Here is an 18074-nt window from a genome sequence, read left to right as displayed (position 1 = left end):
TATGCCTGCTTTTTAGGGAGTTGGCCTGGTCTCTTGCGTTCAGGACACTGGTCTGGCCTCCGGGGTTCAGGATACAGGCCTGGCCCCTGGGGTTCAGGATGCTGGCCTGGCCTTTGGTTTTAAGCGAGCTGGCCTGGCCTCTGATGGGGTAGAGGTCTTCCACCAGAGGTATGGGTCAGGGTGTGGTGATGAGGAGAGAAGGGAGAGTTGGAGTTATGCTGGGCGAGCTCAGGCTGGTTGGGGGGCTTTCTCACCTGGGTTCAGCACATCCTTCGTTATGTTAGGAAATTTTTTTCTATGGTTTTGTTCAAAAATTTTTCTGTGCCTTTGACCTGGCTTTCTTCTCCTTCCTCTACTCCTCTTATTTGTAGATTTGGTCTTTTCGTAGTGTCCCAGATTTCCTGGATGTTGTGCTTGGGTCTTTTTAATTTAACATTTTATTTGACTGAGGTGTTCATTTCTTCTATCTTGTCTTCACTGCCTGAGATTCTCTCTCCATTCTTTTGAACGCTGCCAGTGAGGCTTACTACTGAGGTTTTAGTTTATTTCCTAAATTTTTCATTTCCCCTGGTACTTCTATTTGGGTTTTCTTTAGTGTTTCTATTTCTACGTTCATGTCTTGAACTGTACTTATTATTTCATGCTTGTGTTTTCACAGACCTCATGAAGGGCTTCATTTATATCCTTTATTTTGAAGTCCTAATCTTTGAGGAGTTGGAGGTGTGGTGGGAAGAGGGTATCCTGCGAGTAGGTTACAGTAAGGACCGAATTATCTAGAGAGGTGGGGAAGAAAGGGCAAGGAGTACCCTGAGTCGGAACCAGGTGTTGGAGTTTCCAGTGATGAAGCTGAGGTAGGAGGAAGGGCACCTGTCAGCAGGCTGTTTGTTACAGGGCTCAGGGTGAGAATGGAGAGATCACAATGGAAGACATTAAGGAGAGTGTGCCTCTCCTACTGGAGTCCCGGCCAGGTGTGGCCACTAAGGATCCTGGGTGGAAAGTGTTTTTCAGATTGGGGGCCTGACAGGAAAGAAGAGGGGTGGACTAGAAGTGGGGCAGAGAGGGTCAACGGGCAGGAGGAAAGCTGGCTCCACTGCAGGCTTCGGTGGAGTCTCCAGGGAAGGAAGACAGAGAGAGGCCGAGCCCCTGCAGGCAGTCTGTGACAGGGCTGGGGATGTGCCTGGGGAAAAGGCAGTGCTGGACAGGAAGGAAGTGAAGGTAGCCTGCCTGTGTTTGTTTTCTTTATGCAGTTAGTGCTGGGATGCCATGTAGTTTTGATGTGCATTTCTTAGCTTAGGATGCTGTACATCTTTCCGTACTTTTTTAGCCATCTGTCCTTCTTTTGAAAACTCTGTGTTCAGTTTATTTCTTCATTATATTGATTGGATGGTTTTTACTGTTTAAGGTTTTAAGTTTATGTTAATTACCTGTCTGAAATACAGCTGGCAAAAAAATTCCTTCCCATCTTCAGGTTATCCTTTCATTCCATTGCTTTTTATTTTGTTTTGTTTTTCCCTGTGGTATACAGAAACTTTTAATTTTCCTGCAATCCTAACTGCCAATTCTAGTTACTATTTCCTATTTCAGAAACCCCATATCTACTACTTGAAGTTCTTTATATTTTTTCCTTACTTTTTTTTTTTACAGTTTCAGAATTCACTTTAAGGTTGTTAATCTATTCTGATTTTATTTTTATGCAGGATGAGAAATAGGAGTTTTGTTTCATTCTTTTAAAGGTAGATATCCAGTTTTTCCAAATTCCTCAGCAAAATGTATTGAACTATCTCTGAATTTATGGTTTTGGCACCTCTGGAAAATGAGATGGCTAAAGTGGTGTTTATTTCTGTGGCCTTTATTCTTTTGTTTCCTCCTCTCCAGACTTACTCTTCTTTCTTCTTCAGCTCCTTCCAGGAGCCCCTCCTCCCACCCCACCTCCATTTCCTGAAGGGAGCCTCTTGGTGTAGATGCAGGGGCCCCCAGCCCCTTCCAAATTCCTTTCTCCTCAGACTTACTTTTAAGCCCTGCTGCCTCCCACCCCATCTCCATTCCCTGGGGACTCCACCTCTTGCTGCAGACCCAGAATCCCTTAGCTCTTCCCCACGGTCCCTTCCAGCCTTACCTTGTAGCCCATCTCCATTCCTTTATGTCCCGTGCCAAGCCACAGGAACACTTTCTGTTCAGACACACCGGGCTGAAACACAGGCAATTTTCATTCTCCTCCTTGGCGTTCATTCTGGTCTCTCTAGAATTACTGTTAGTCCTAGAACAGCCTGCAGAGAGACCCTCACACCCCAGCTTCACTCCCTGGGGACAACTCTTGATGTGGACAGTGGTCACCTAGCTCTTTCCAGCTCTTTTTCTCCTCAGCATTTTCTCCTAGCCTATCTTTCTTCTTCTTCTTCTTCTTCTTCTTTTCTTTTTTTTTTCTTCTTCTTCTTCTTCTCCTCCTCCTCCTCCTCCTCCTCCTCCCCTCCTCCTCCTCCTCCTCCTCCTCCTTCTTCTTCTTCTTCTTCTTTTTTTGGTTTTTGTGACAGGGTTTCTCTGTGTAGCTTTGCGCCTTTCCTGGGACTCACTTGGTAGCCCAGGCTGGCCTCGAACTCACAGAGATCCGCCTGGCTCTGCCTCCCGAGTGCTGGGATTAAAGGCGTGCGCCACCACTGCCCGGCCTATCTTTATTCTTTTGAGTTACCCTCTGACTCATCAAACCATTCTTTTCTACCAGGGATCTAAAATCCACCATGCTTACCTAGGAAAAGCAACCTTGCCTAGGCAATAGCAACCAAATAACAGGGCATCCACCCAACAAAGAGGAGACCAGTTAGCTACACCAAGATACACTTCAGATATCAGAACTCTAGATTCCTAGACCCCAGTGAAAAAGCACAAATGGGAACAGTAAGACAGTAGGCCTCCTCCAGAAGCCAGCAAGCCTATTGCAATAGACCCCGAAAAAGGCAATGTAGGTGAAATTCAAAATCATAACACTGACTGTGTTCAAGGAGCTTTGAGAGAATGTGAATAAATCGCTTCATGAAAACACAAATAGTTGAATGAAAACACTTCAAGACATGAATTGGAATTTAGCAAAGAAATAGAATCACTAAAGAAAACTGAACCTGAAATAAAACCCAAAGTGGAAATAACAAAACGTAGAGTGGCAAACAGAAATCTAGAGATAAGCCCCACTGACATATTACAAGACATATAAGAGAGAATTTCAGTTATTGAAGACTGTAAGCAGGCACAAGAAGAAGCTACTAAACGAAGTCATTCCATGGAGAGAAAAGCAGTCTAGTAGCAGAGGACAGGACCCAAGCATAGAAGCTTATTGGGTTTTCTATGGGTAGATAACAAGGGGAGACGATTGGGGGCCCACAAGAGCCAGGTGCTGCGCATGGGGACTGTTTTAGAGATGGGGTGCTGACAGCTGCAGTTAGGAAAGATCAGCCAGCTCTTAAGGCTTCTGAGAAATGTTTAAGGTTTGTTTCCTAGCAAAATCCATCCCACATTGGGGTCCAGCCTCATCTTAAAACATTGTCACCAGGACTGCCCTTTTGGGGCCAGTTTTGTGACCTAACAGAGACAAAGTAGAAAAAAATGGACAGCCCAGTCAAAGTGGTAGATCTTTTCTGTTGGTCTGTGTGCTGTGCTATTTTGTAAATGTGGGTATTTTGATAGAATTTGAAATCAACAAACCTGTTACTTTGTCTATTTAGGATCTTTTGTACCTCTAAATCCCCCATTTAGTATATATTGGCCGTAGATTAACATAGCCTTTGTTGTGTTCCTATATATTCGTTTAATTCCTATTATCCTTGGAATTTTTGTCATGAAGTGATGTTGAACTTTGTCAAGATATTTTCTGCATCTGTTTAGATTGTCATGTGATTTATACTCTTTAATTTGTGTGCTATGTTACATTTGTTGATTTGTACATGTTGGGCTATTCTTGGCATCTCTGGAATGAAACTCACTTGATTATGGTATACAGTCTTTTTAATATATTACTTAATTTCAAGAGCCATTGGTGGCAACATTTAGCTTTCTGGGTGTGTGTCCTTGGTAGGTTCTTACCCAAGCGATCCCCAGAGACTTCTTATCCTGGGGTAGCTAATGTCTAGGCCAAAGCCCCCCCACCCACTCACCCACCTCCCAAGTCCACAGAAAGTAGGAGAAGCAAACAGAGCACAGAAATCTATGCTGAATGGGGAGAACCAAGGAAGCTAGCACTTTCCCTGGATGTCTCAGTGCTCCATATCTCACTTGGGCTAGCTATCCCGTGATAGATAAAACTAGAAGGGAACTGACTCACTGGACTTGACCTCAGAGCTCTGTCTGGCTCCTGTTTGGCAGCAAACAACACAGCAGGGAAGCAGCTTTGGAGTCCCTTAGCCATAGACCCAGACCTATCAGTGTCCACTATGACCTTAACTTAAAGGGATTTACACCACCAGTAAAGGTAGCCCTGAAGCCACTGTGCTCTTCATAGGCCATGTCTTCTACTGCCTAAATGTGATGCATAGAGTGTTTCTGGGATTCCTGAATTGTGATTGTCCCTTGTTTTCAGGTCTCCCTAGAATAGCTCAGTCTCAAACAGTAGCCCCTTATATAATTTTTTGAGAGGCGGCCTTACTATTCTTCACAATGCCTGTGGAAATTTACATTCTCACCAACAGTTGTTCAAGGCCTCCCCTTTCTTCAACCACAACAGCATTTAGAGTTCTTTTTTGAAGTGAGCCATTTTTAATGGGTTGTGATGATACCTCATTCTGATTTTGATTTGCTTTTACCCTGGTTGGTTGACACTGAGCATTTTTATATGCCTATTAAATTTGTATGTCTTCTATTAAGAAATCTCTACTTAGATCTATTGTCCATTTTATTTGGTTTATTTGGAGTTATTTGTTGTGGTTTTTTGTTTTGTTTTGGTGTTTTTTTGTTTGTTTGTTTTTGGAGTTCCTGGTATATTCTAGTATGGATAAGCAGCTAACAAATGTTTTCTCCTCTTCTCCTGTCTGCTCACTCTGCCAGTTGTTTCCTGTAGAGATGTATTCAGTATGATGAAATCCTATATGTCCATTTTTCTGTGCTTTGGATATCATACCAAAAGTACTCTCAGAGCTGCGTGTCTCACATTTATGTTTTTGTTCCACTTTGAGTTGACCTTCATACAGCATGAAAGGTCAAGTTTCTGTATTTTGAATGCAGCTTTCTTAGCATCATGCATTGAAGTGGCTGACATTTCTCCAGTGTATAATTCCAGTGCCATTGTCAAAAAATCTTTTAAATGCAGTAGTTGGATTGGTTTATTTGTATATGCCTATTCTGTTCCATTGGTCTTGGTGTCTTTCTTTGTTTTTGGTTTGGTTTGGTTTTTCAAGACAGGGTTTCTCTGTGTAGCTTTGCGTCTTTCATGGAATTCACTTGGTAGCCCAGGCTGGCCTCGAACTCACAGAGATCCGCCTGGTTCTGCCTCCCGAGTGCTGGGATTAAAGGTGTGCGCCACCACCGCCCAGCTTGATGTCTTTCTTTTAGGCCAGTACCTTATGCTACTTTGGTTACTAGGTTCCAGCAGTATGTCTTGCAATCAGATGCTACTATCCTTCTAGATTTGATCTCTTTATGCCTTACTTCTCTGACTATATGCATTGTTTTCCATATCTATATGGATTTCAGAATCCTTTGCCCTGTTCTATGAATATAGCCATTACAATTTTGATGAGAATTGCTACATAATTCCTATTCCTTTTCTTCTATGTAAAATCCTTCCCCATCTTTACTTTTTAACTATTTTAAATGTAACATTTAGAGCATTGCAGTTAAATCATCTAGCAATGTTTTGTTTTTCTTTTTTTTTAAATTTTCTGGGCTTAGAGAGATGGCTCAGTGGGTAAGAGCACGTGTCATGCAAGCATGAGGACTTACTTAGTTCAAGTCTCCTGAACCAGCGTAAGACGTTGGACATGGCATGGAGCATGTGTGTAACCCCAGGGTTGCAGTAGACAGAGACAAGAAAGATCCCTGGGGCTTGCTGACCTCCAGCCTAAGTCCAGGTTCATTGAGAAACCCTGTGTCGAGTGAATAAAGTGGAGATGGATACAGCAGAGCACCTGATGTCCTCCTCTGCCTTTACACTTGTGTGCAACTACACATGCCACCCCCATATCCTCACAAAGCATGTATTCACATTTACACAGGTAACACAAATGCTTTTCTTCTATCTCCTTCCTATCCTCTCCTAGAACTAATCTATTTCTCATCAACAAATCAATAGCATGTACAATTATGAGCAGCTGTTGACTTCTTGTAATATTATTGGATATAGTGTTATACCTAGCCTGCTGTGCACCGTGAGGAAGGAGAGAGACAACACTTAATGGGTTCCAAAGATTTTATTGAATCACCACGTGAGCGAGTCACTGATCAATTGGCTGCAGGACAAGGACTCGGGAGCCTTGTTTCTCCTGACAGCCCCGAGCAGGGCAGAAGTGGGGTTTATAAGCACAAAAAATCACAAACATTTAGTGCCAGGTTATGGTTACAATTTTCCAATCTGGATTTCAAGACTAGGGGCTTCCTTGAATGTTCCATCACTGTCAACTGACATACAATGCAAGCCTTTCAGTCTAGCCAATAAAATCATTCATTTGTTCCTTCTGTGGTTAGGAACACCCATAATGTTTCTAGAGAACTAAAGATGCATAACGACTATTTCTCTGGTTTAGAGAGCAGAATGATCAGTCATTGGAAAGTTCTCAGCTCCCCTAGGGCTTGGGAACCTGAACTTTATTTCACCCTGCAGGTAAAATGGAGTCTGAAGTAAAATGACAGGACTCAGGCCAAGATGCTTTTGCCTGCTCCCTTCAATAGCTGGGTAAATGAAAATATACATACCCTATAGTACATGAGTTCCACTTCCAAGTTCATGCACCCAGAATTTCCTTGTGTGTGTACAAAGAAGGACACACACATGAATATTTAACCATTCTCTGTGATAGAAATTAATTTAGTATATATGCTAAATTTAGTATATTTAGATATTGCCAAGTGTCCAGCAAAGAGTTATGTTGAATGGACTAAATCTCTAGATATCAAAAAAATTAAATCTTAGAAGATTAAGGAAGGTAAGCTGTAGAATATTACAATCTAATCTTTAAATTTCAGGAAACAGTGCTACTTTAGATATGGAGTTTTAAAAAACAGACAAGACTTGTTTGTGTGTTTTATTATTTTCTGAACCTTTTCTGCATTTGGAAACATCTCTGAAGCAGTTGAAAGAACAAGATAAAGGAAGGACCCAACAAAAGAAGCTTTGTCTTGTGCTTGAAACCATCCATCTTGTTACTGGTAGAACTGTGACCACACTTTAGAATTTCTTCTCGCATGCTCAAAATGTTTTTAACAACTGTGTTAAAATGAGAAGAGGTTTTTGATTAAACAGACTATATTTCATGAGAACTCTTACACCACAGTAAATGTTCCACTATAGGACTGGGTATGATGAATGTGTACCTGTAAGCCCAGGTCTTCTGGAAACCAGTGAATTGCAAGCTTCAGGAATTACTTAGCGAATCTCTGGCTCAGGAAAGCAACAACAAAATAACCAGAAATCCATATGAGATTAGTTCCACTGTCTCTAGTAGACATCAAAACCCAGTGATATTAAATTTCCATGTTTATAGTTCTATTGTCGATATGCAACATACATACATCTAGTAGAATTTAAACTGCCTCTTAATTACATGTAATGTCTAGTACATGTATAAATAGTTAGCTTTCTGAGCTGTAGACATAACAAGATGAAAAGTTTGTAAATTACAGGTACAGATTCTTCTCAAAATGTTTTCGTTCTGCATTGGTTAAGTCCACAATTGAACCCTCATAAGGTTCTGCCCCATAGGTACATACTTTAGGCCTACTTTGTCTATTGATATTTCTGTCGAAAAAGACATTTTAATGTCGTATCTCTGTTACTTTGCTGAATAATAAGTGTTTAAATCTATTACACATAACTAAAATGGATTGTTATGGGGATTTCTAAGTTAGATCACTCCCGTAGAGTGGTGAATTATATGTGAACCTGTCTGCCAGTATTATTCAGACTTTTAAGCTTAACATGCAGAAAGTGGCTCTCTGAAATGGTGCATGCAGCGCCCTCTTGTGGCATGAAAAGTATTTTTTTAAAGGTTTGTTTTAAGTTTTGCAGGGCAAGGAGTTGGTTTTTTCCCCCCAAAGATTTATTATTCTACCTTTAATTATGTTGGAGGAGGGGCTGTGTACTAGTGAATACATGTGCTTGTGCAGGACAAGAGGCAGGTTTGGGAATGAAAGGCAGTTGTGAGCCTCTAAACACGGTTACTAGGAACTGAACTGCTGAGCCATCTCTCTAGCCCCTATTTTAAAATTTGTAGATCAGTTTCTCAAGCCAAACCACACCCAAAACCCGCCCCAAAAGATAATACTACAAAAATGGGAATTCGTGTTTGTTTGTTTGTTTTATTTCAGAACCAAGTGGATATGCTGCTTCAGGAAATGGCTGATGAAGCAGGGTAAGGCGTTGCTATTCCAGTGCTTTTGAATAATCTTGATCTGATAGTTAGAGGTTCTAAAATCTGATACTTTGGAGTTAGGCTGTGGCTAGGTGTTTTTGCCTAGTATATGTGAGGTCCTGGACTGAAGCATAAGCACTACTAAAATTTATTATGGATTGAAGAATTTGTCTTTAAACCATTAGTCCAGCTGGGGTTTTTGACTCTTTCTAGAGTTAGTGTTTTAAGGGCTTACCATTTTCTAGCCATTCTCCCAAAAACATGACTCTTCAAACCATAATAGCATATTCTTTAAAATCTTTGGAGATAGTTTCATTCAGAGTGTGATACTAAGAAATAGATGGAGATGATCAAAGGATGATCAGACATTTGCTCAATGTCTGCTGTACACAGCAGATATCAATGTATATAGATGTTTTCTAGAGATTTTGGGAACAAATTCAGTGATCAGGCCATTGATGCATAGGTCAGTGTGACTCCTACAAACTGAACAATTTGTGGAAATTGTGCAAAGGGCAAAAGCATCATAAACACAGAAGCTTGTCATTTGTTTTTCTTAAGTAATCAGTACCCTTTTTCACACAGCTGTTGCTATGTCTGTGTCTGATATGGACTACTTACTTCAAATATTTCATGTAGGGGAATAACTTGACCATGATATCTGTTACAGACATCATGTTTTATCACTGGTCTCTGTAGTACTATTTAGATAAATAACCATAGTAGTAAAAAATAAAATGTTGAAAATTGAATCATGGAAATGCCTTAGATTTTTCTTCCAAACCTAGATTAATAAAGTGAAATAAGGTTTACATAGTCTGCATATTTTTTTCTTCAAGAAAGAGAAAGTTCGGATACTAAGAAAATAGAGTTGATAAACATGACTCTAGTGTATAAAGTAATTCGTGATTGGAATGAACAGTGAGTGACATTTACCAATTTTTAGAACAGTAATGTATCATTAGTAAGTTAAATCCATGTTAATAATTGCTAAATAAGGTTTGCAATGTTTGAGAAGAAGGTTTGAATGTTAGATTGTGTACCATTTTGCTCCATTAGTATTGTGACAAGCCCACAGGCCAGCACAGGGTAGTAGTACAAAGGGTGATTTTCATCATAAAACAAACTAGGGCATTGTCACAAAACTCCATCTTAGTAATAAAAGACTAAGGACTTGTTTCTGTTTTTTTCTAAAGACTAAATGAGAGGATTTGGACTTGAAAAGATAATGATAGCCAGGCGGTGGTGGTGCACGCCTTTAATCCCAGCACTTGAGGGGCAGAGGCAGGTGGATCTCTGTGAGTTCGAGGCCAGCCTGGGCTACAGAGTGAGTTCCAGGAAAGGCACAATGCTACACAGAGAAATGCTGTCTCGGGGAAAAAAAAAAGGAAGACAGACAAGAAAGTGATAGAGATATTATGAAATGAGCACTACCAAATATTGTAGCCTTGCCTACTGTCAGTGGGAAAGCTCAGTAGGCAACTTTTGCTAAGGCTAGAGCATCATTTCTCACCGTTAATAGTATTTATATTTGGAGGGATTAATCGTAGGGTCTGTTTCAAGCATTGGAGTATGTTAGCAGCATCCTGGCCTCTACACTCCAAAAGCAGGTAGCACCATTTCTCTACTTGTTGAAGCTCTGCATGTCTCCAGATACTGAGAGCTATTCCTTGGGAAAATGAGACTAGTGTTGAGAAATTAATTCACTCAGCAGCTGAAGCAACAGAAGTAGGTAGAACCACTGATAGAAAAATATTAATGTCCACCATTAAGGATGTTTAGGTAGCCATTTGTTGTTTTATTCTCATAATAAAATTTTAGTACAGTCTATGTTTGCCTTTCTAACAACATCTGCCAATAACATACCATAATGACTTTTGAAATTACTGTTTTACTTGTAGAGTTTTCACATGGTAATACATGATTTTAGAGACAGAATAAATAGTTTATATTCTAAAGGAAGAGTGCAGTAGAGATTAAGGTCATGGACCTTGGAGGTAAGCAAACAAACTAATCTAGATCTATGCATATGCTATCTCTTTCACTGGGGTGATGTTCTGGGGCAGCTACATTAAGTTTCTTAAATCCCAGTTGTATAGTTGGATGAAATTCTTGGTTCCTCAAGAACCTCTGAATCAGCTGAACAAGGCTGATATAACTTCACAGCGACTGAAACAGTCAGAACAGAGCCTACACGGGTCTCCACCAGGTTCTCTGCATCTAAATTATAGCTCTCAGCTTAGTGTTTTTATGGGACTCCTGGGTGTGTGAACGAGTGGGCCTCTGATTCTTTTTTTTTTTTTTGGTTTTTCGAGACAGGGTTGGGCCTCTGATTCTTGTGTCTTCTTTCGGGCTCTTTTCTTTCTGTTGGTTTGCCTTGTCCAGCCTCGATGTGATGCTTATTGCTATATTATATTATATTATGTTATGTTATGTTTTGTTTTGTTATGTTTTCTTGTTCTCTTAGAAGCCTGATCTTTTCTAATGAGAGACAGAAAGAGAGCAGACCTGAAGGAAAGGGGAGGTGGGAAGGAGAGAGGAACTGGGAGGAGTGGAGGGAGGAGACACTATCATCTAGATATAGTATATGAGAAAAGAATCTATTTTCAGTAAATGGAAAATCATACTTAAGATTTAAAACATAAAAAAAAATTTGAAATAAGTAAAATGAAAAAAAACTTTTCAAATTTTAATCAAGAAAAAAGAAGAAAGAAATTACTGGTTCCTAGAAAGAGAATTCAGGAACTGAATACTAAAATGAAAATTAACACAAATATTAGATCTGGGTCCTTAGGCTACATTCATCTAGACTGTTTTGAATTTTTTAACAATTTATTAATTTGCCTTCACAATGAAGGAGACAAATAATATCCATGAAATAGAGTACAACAGATGATGATTATTTTGGTCTTTTGTTTACTGCAGTAGATCATTTCTCAGTCTTTAATTAGCTTTTCTATTCCAACATTATACCATCTGTATGGATCGCTATTTGGATTCAAGAAAAGTACTTTGAAATCATCAGTCATGTATCCAAAATCATTTTGAAGACATTCCAGTTCTATTTACATGTAAACATGGTTGTATTTTATTTAAAGTGATAAAAGTAGTACTCAAGTTTGTCTATATTAACATTCATTTCTTCTGATTATTTTTAAATTTATCTTTAGCCTTGATCTCAACATGGAGCTCCCACAGGGTCAGACAGGGTCTGTTGGTGCAAGTGTTGCTTCTACGGAGCAGGTAGAGGTTGGATTTTATTTTGATTCATATGCTTGATTCATTATTTAAATTAATAATTTGGGAAATGTATATTTCATATGAAATGTATACATTTGTATATAAGGAAATATATATTCACTTTTTTTCTACTGAATACATCATTAAAATGAACAAAATGAGAGCAGCCAGTGGCTGTGTAACTGTGGGCATTTTCAGTTTGCATACACATTTCATTTTTTAGATTGTTTTGGTAACCTTTGTAGGTGCTGTCTAAGTTCCTCGATGTCTTTTGAGATATTTAAGAAGAGTAAATGCCTGATGTTTATATAAGTTTTATAAACAAGATTTTAAATTGTATTTAAAATGTAAGGGAGTTTAAATTTTTAGTGGTTTATATTTGTTACAGCCTTTGATGATTTGTAAATTTGGCTTCCTCTAGGATGAACTGTCACAGAGGCTTGCTCGTCTTCGTGATCAAGTGTAACTTAAATAACTGGTGCTTCTGTTTCCTCCATGTGTGTCTGAAACATCATCCTTCATGTGTATGTACATATATATGTATTTATATTATAAAGTTGCACTCTAGTTAGAAAAACACCATACATGCCAGAATGTTTGAACATTATTTATATACGATGCTTTCTTTTTGCCTTGTTTATTTTGCAGTGCATTAAGAAATTCCAGGGAATTTCCACATTGGCAGATTTATAGTTCTGTATATTATATGTAAAAGTGTGAGGGACATATTTTTGTAGATGTCTTTGACAAAGCTAGCATTACTTTTCTGTATATTATACATCTTCCTCAAATATTAAAGCAAACATCTAGCACCAAAGTACTAAGTAAAGTCATTTTGTCCAAATAAAGGCATTTTTTTTAATTGCAAGGAATTTTCAGTCATTGTCTGTAATGGAATGTGATTGTATAAAAATAAAAACAGGAAAGCATGTTTATTTAATATGTTTGCACAGCCCCAAGCCTCTTATTTTAAAGTATTATACAATAGACTGTATTGCTTTCTATGGGATTTTTAAAACTTAACTTTATTTTGTATGTGTGCTTGTTTTGCCTGTGTATTACTTGTGTTCTTGGTGCCCACAGAGGCCAGAAGAGGACATTGAATCCCCTGAAACTGGACTTACAGACAGTTGTAAGCCAACATGTGGGTACTGGGATTTGAACACAGCTCTTCTAGAAGAGCAGCCAGTGCTCTTAACTCTTGGGCCATATACCCAGTCCATTTTGTTTAGTTTTGTTGTAGTTTTTGTTTGTTTGTTTGTTTAATTTTAGAGATAGCATAGGAACATGTAGCCCAGTGTAGTCTCAAACTCAGTGATCCTTCAGCCTTGGTCTCATGGTGTATGCCACTACACCCAGCTCATTTTCTGTGATTTATGGTTTTTTTTGTTATGTGCATTAGTTATTTTTCTATTGCTGTGATAAAACACCAAAAGTGGCTTATGGGAGAAAGGAGTTATTTTGGTTTGTAGTTCAAGAGGAATGAGGGTTCATCATGGTGGGGAGACAGGGCAGCAAGAACAGGAAGCTGAGCTGTCACATCTTCAGTGGCAAACAAAGTAGAGGGAACAGACTGGAATTGGGACAGAGGTATCAGCTCTCAAACCCCACCGCAGCGGCATACTTCATTTAGCAAATCTTCACATTCCCATACCACCAGCTGGGAAACAAGTATTCAGATGTATGCGCCCATGGACAACATTTCTTACTCATGCCACCTCATTCCTCTCCCTGGCTCCCAGAGGCTCATGGCCATATTAAAATGCAAAATGTGTTTAGTTCAACTTTAAAGGTGACCATAATTTTTCTCAGCCTTAACACTGTTTCAGATTTCAAAAACTAACATCTCTTGTGAGACTCAAGGCAGTCTTTTAACTGTAGCCACTTATAAAGTCTAAAAGCAAATAGCATACTTCCAACATACAATGGCACAAAATAAACATTTTAAAAGGGAGGAATGGGGGCCATAGTGAGGAGATACTGGACTGCAGAAAGGACTGAAACCTAGCAGGGCAGACCAGAAAAACCTGTAGCTCCATGTCTGATGTCTGAGACTTTTCTTTCAATGGGCATAGATGCCTTAGCCTCTCCAGCTTTGCTGCCAGCAACAACAGCCCACTCTCTAGGACTAATTTCTATATTAGTTACGTTTCTGTTGTTGTGATTAAGCACCATGATCAGAAAGCAACTTGTAGATGAAAGAGTTAATTTTGTCTTACAGTTTCAGAGAGATAAGAAAGAGACCATCGAGGCAGGGGAAGCTTGGAAGCAAGAGCAGAAAGCTGAGAGGTCACATCTTCCATGGCAAACATGAAGCAGACAGAACAAACTGGAAGTGGGGCAAGACTATACACTCTCAATGCCTATCCCTGGTGATGTAATTCTTCTAGCAAAGTTGCATGATAACCTGTGCCATAAGCTTCCCAACCAGCATCACCAACTGCTGATCTTAGTTTCAAATATATGCACTTATGGGGGACCTTTCTCATTCAAACCACTATATTATATAAGGAGAAACACAGTAAATATTTACTTTGTTTTCATCAGTTGTTAAGTATAAATTATTACAGTTTTTATCCAGTAATTTAATTATGATTCTTCGTTAACCTTTTAAGACTTTTTATTGACAATTTATTAAATAACTAGGAAAATTCTGCAACATTAATCTGAAAAATTAAGGCTTGTTTGTTTTTAAATTTTCTTTCTGCAACATATTGCTACCATGCCCAGCGTCCCCAGGAAGCTCTTTTTCCTGGCACCTTCTAGGCAATTGGCCATGTCAAGATGAGGCTGAATATCTTCAGCTTCCTAGCCACCAGCTGTCAGAAACTCATGGAAGTAGACAAGGACCACAAACATTGTGCTTTATATAAGATGTGCATGGCCAAAGATGTAGCTGCGGATGCTCTGGGTGAAGAGTGGAGAGGTTATGTAGTCTGAATCTGTGATGAGAATGACAAACAAGGTTTCCCAATGAAGCAAGACATCTTGACCTATGCCAGAGTGCTCCTGCTGTTGAGTAAAGGTCATTCTTGTTGTAGGCCAGGGGGAACTAAAGAAAGAGCACAAATCTGTTCATGAATGCATTGTAGGTTGTTGTGGGATATTTTGATCACACTCTGACACTCCTGAGACTGACAGTAAAGTTTACCTTGAATCAGAGAGCAGAGCTAGCTACTAGCTGACCAGAATTAGCCATAGAGATTTTGGAGGACACAGGACATATAGAGAGACACAGGAAATAGTAGGGGGCGGGGCTTAGATTCACGGGTCATTTTGGATGTAATATCCTCAGGAATATTTATATTTTACCAAGCAAAGATAAACACTTCAGCACTTGCCTGCATTTTTGATACTGCACTATCAGTTGTGGCAAAGTAACACAATTATGTTTTAGCAAGTATAGTGCTAATTTAGGTTAAGCATATGTTTTCCCTTATTTACTGAAAGACCAATCCATGAAAAAAAATCTAGTATATCTTGAAATTCAGTTAAAGAATAAGACCCTGTGTTCTATCCCCAGCACCACCAAATGTTGTTTCCCTTATAAATCATAAAGGTATTCAAAATGATACCATAGAGATACTATACTCAGCTGTTCATATATGCTATATCTTATACACAAGAGTGTAAGTGAAAATTATATTTACTGGTTACTAGGTGAAGAACTTCTCTTGATAATTTTTATTAAACGTTTTAACTTCCTAATGTTTGATTATGATTGTAGCCATAATATATATTTTCATTTTTATTTGTAATTGATTTGTTTTTCTTAAAGTTTGTATTGGAACACACTATATAACCGGATAGGCTAAAGTATCTATGACATAAAGAATTTGTTTTCCATTGGTGTGAATTAAATAGCTTTTGTTCTTTTAACTTGAATAAAAATTGTTAGATGTCTTACTACCACTTAGCTCCACAGCTAACTGTTCATTCTTTTATGTTACAACCATGTCAGATTTGCCTTTTAAAAATATTAATGTTGGGGCTGGAGACTGAAGAGCTCATACTACTGTTACTAGAGGACCTGAGTTTGTGTCTCAGCAGCTACATCAGTCAGCTTCAGTGGATCCAGCGGCCTTTCCTGGTCCCCTGCACTCATTTATACAGATGCACACAGACTCACATACACATAATGTAAAAATAAAAACATACCAGGCATAGTGGCACATATCTTTAATCCCAGTGAGTTCCAGGCCAGCCTGGTCAATATAGTGAGTTCCAGGCCAGGCAGATATATATATATATATGTATATATATAATGAGGCCATGTCTCAAAAAATATTTGGAAAACATTGATAAGGCAGGTAAGATAGTTTAGTAGGTATAGGCACTTACCACTAAGCCTGATGACCTGAGTTTGGTCCCTGTGAGCCATGTGGTGGACATAGAGCTCCAACTCCACAGACTCTCCTCTGATCTCCACACACATTCTGTTGCATGCACATGTCCACTTATGTACACACAAATAGAATTATTAAAATTAAATACATTGATGGACACTGTTTTACTTTTATTCATTCTTTTATTAAAGTAATAAAAATGTACCTCTTAGACTTTATTCCTAAACCAATAACCTCAGAGACTATAGCATAATTTTACTTCTAATTTGATAATGACTTCAAAAATTTATAACATGTCAGACTATACTATCATGAAAAGTAGAATAATGTGTTTTTGCATTTGCATGAAGTTTTAGTGCTCTATAAATCTCATGTTCTTCTGATGTGTTTCCTAAGCATTTGATGACATTATTTGGTTGAACATACCATACTCAAATGTTCAAAACATCCTGTTACACTTTCACCCATTGGATAAAGAGACTGATTTTAATTCTCCATTTGTTCATGTGTCTTAAATGCTTAAAAGTCATCTGCTTGCCTGTGAACCATTTTAGGTAACATTATGGACTAGGTTATTTTACCTGGTTAATTGATTTCTCAGGAGCAGCACATGGAAGAGGAGGAATGGGAGATGGAAAAGGTAACCATGAAGAGAAGTGAGTTTGCCATGGAGTTTAGATAATTCTCAGAAAAGAGCATATGAATTATTTGGAGAAAGAAAAAAAAGATAGACTAACAGAGGCAAGCTTGACAGCTTCCTGTGGTTAATGAGTTTTGTTGCTAATAATTTCAGGGTAAACTGAAAAATGGTCCCTTTTTAAAATCCTAATAGGACCTGGAGAGATGGCTCAGCAGTAAAGAGCACTAGCTGCTCTTTCAGAGAATGTGGGTTCCGTTTCCAGCACCTACATGAATGACCTTTTGTAACTCCAGTCTCAGGAGAGCTGACTCTTAATGTCTGTGGGTTTCTGCACAAATGTGGTGCATGAACATGCATGAACATGTACACTCAATGAATGTGAATAAATATTTTTAAACTTCTATTAACTCATTCTATTTTTTCATGGCAAGGATTTCTGATGCTTATTATTTTTACCATCATCATTATTCAGTTACTCAAAACTAAGATTCCTCTAATATTAATTGAGAAGGTACTTGCCATGTGCTATGACAATTTGTTTTTTAAGCTGAAGAGAAAGAAGGGGCTGGATATCATTATCCTCATTTTTTAGATGACTGAAGTTGATTCTGAGTGATCTCTACCAGACCAAGCCCATATCACTCATACATTGTCACTACTTTCTCTGCTGCAGAGAATAATGGCATTCTTTTCCCACATGCCTCCTAGAAACTAAGTTATCTTACCTGCTTCCAAAAATGGAGAGTATACAAAGAATGGCCTGAAACTCCCTGCATTTCCATGTGTATTCAAAACAAAATTATTTACCATCTGCTATATTTCTGTTTGCCCACTATTCAATAATCCTTCCTTAGGTACTTTTCTTCAAAATTTCATGAAATACATACACTATTAGTATCACCAACTCACCCCTTCATTATGACTACCTAAATTCAGTAACTCAAATGCCTGGTTGTAGCTGATATCTGAAATATAACAAGCCCAAGTAAATTTTGACTGTACTAGAGATTAATGTCAATAAAGCCAACCTCCCAGAAATAGGGTTAGGTGGAATTGGGAATCTAATGCTGGGTACTATGAAGAGAGTACCTGGCATGGACTTTGGAAAGACATGGGAAGAATCTGCTGCAATTAAGAGTTGTTAGTCTCTATTGTACACAGAGTCTTATCTTAGCCCTCATAGACAACAACTGTCAGGGCTGGGACAAATCTACCTACCTTAGTCCATTTTTTATATCTTCATTACTCACACTAGATAGCATCTTGACTTCTCTCTTTTTTATTGGGATAGAATCAGATCCC

At 38.7% G+C, this 18074-nt stretch overlaps 1 protein-coding gene across 1 annotated transcript in view; it reads left to right on the top strand.

Moving 5' to 3' along the window:
- The window catches only part of LOC114704894 (charged multivesicular body protein 1b-2), a 42038-nt gene extending 29310 nt beyond the window's left edge, over window positions 1–12728 (top strand). The window contains exons 6-8 of the mRNA XM_028886402.2: window positions 8503–8546; window positions 11717–11789; window positions 12208–12728. Of these exons, the coding sequence (XP_028742235.1) occupies window positions 8503–8546; window positions 11717–11789; window positions 12208–12252 (162 nt within the window). The 3' untranslated portion in view covers window positions 12253–12728. The remainder of the gene's footprint in view (window positions 1–8502; window positions 8547–11716; window positions 11790–12207) is intronic.
- Window positions 12729–18074: the final 5346 nt, after the last annotated feature.

Source organism: Peromyscus leucopus, chromosome X (genome assembly GCF_004664715.2).
Source record: "Peromyscus leucopus breed LL Stock chromosome X, UCI_PerLeu_2.1, whole genome shotgun sequence".
NCBI classification, from domain to species: Eukaryota; Metazoa; Chordata; class Mammalia; order Rodentia; family Cricetidae; genus Peromyscus; species Peromyscus leucopus.
This window is presented reverse-complemented; position numbering and strand designations above follow the sequence as displayed.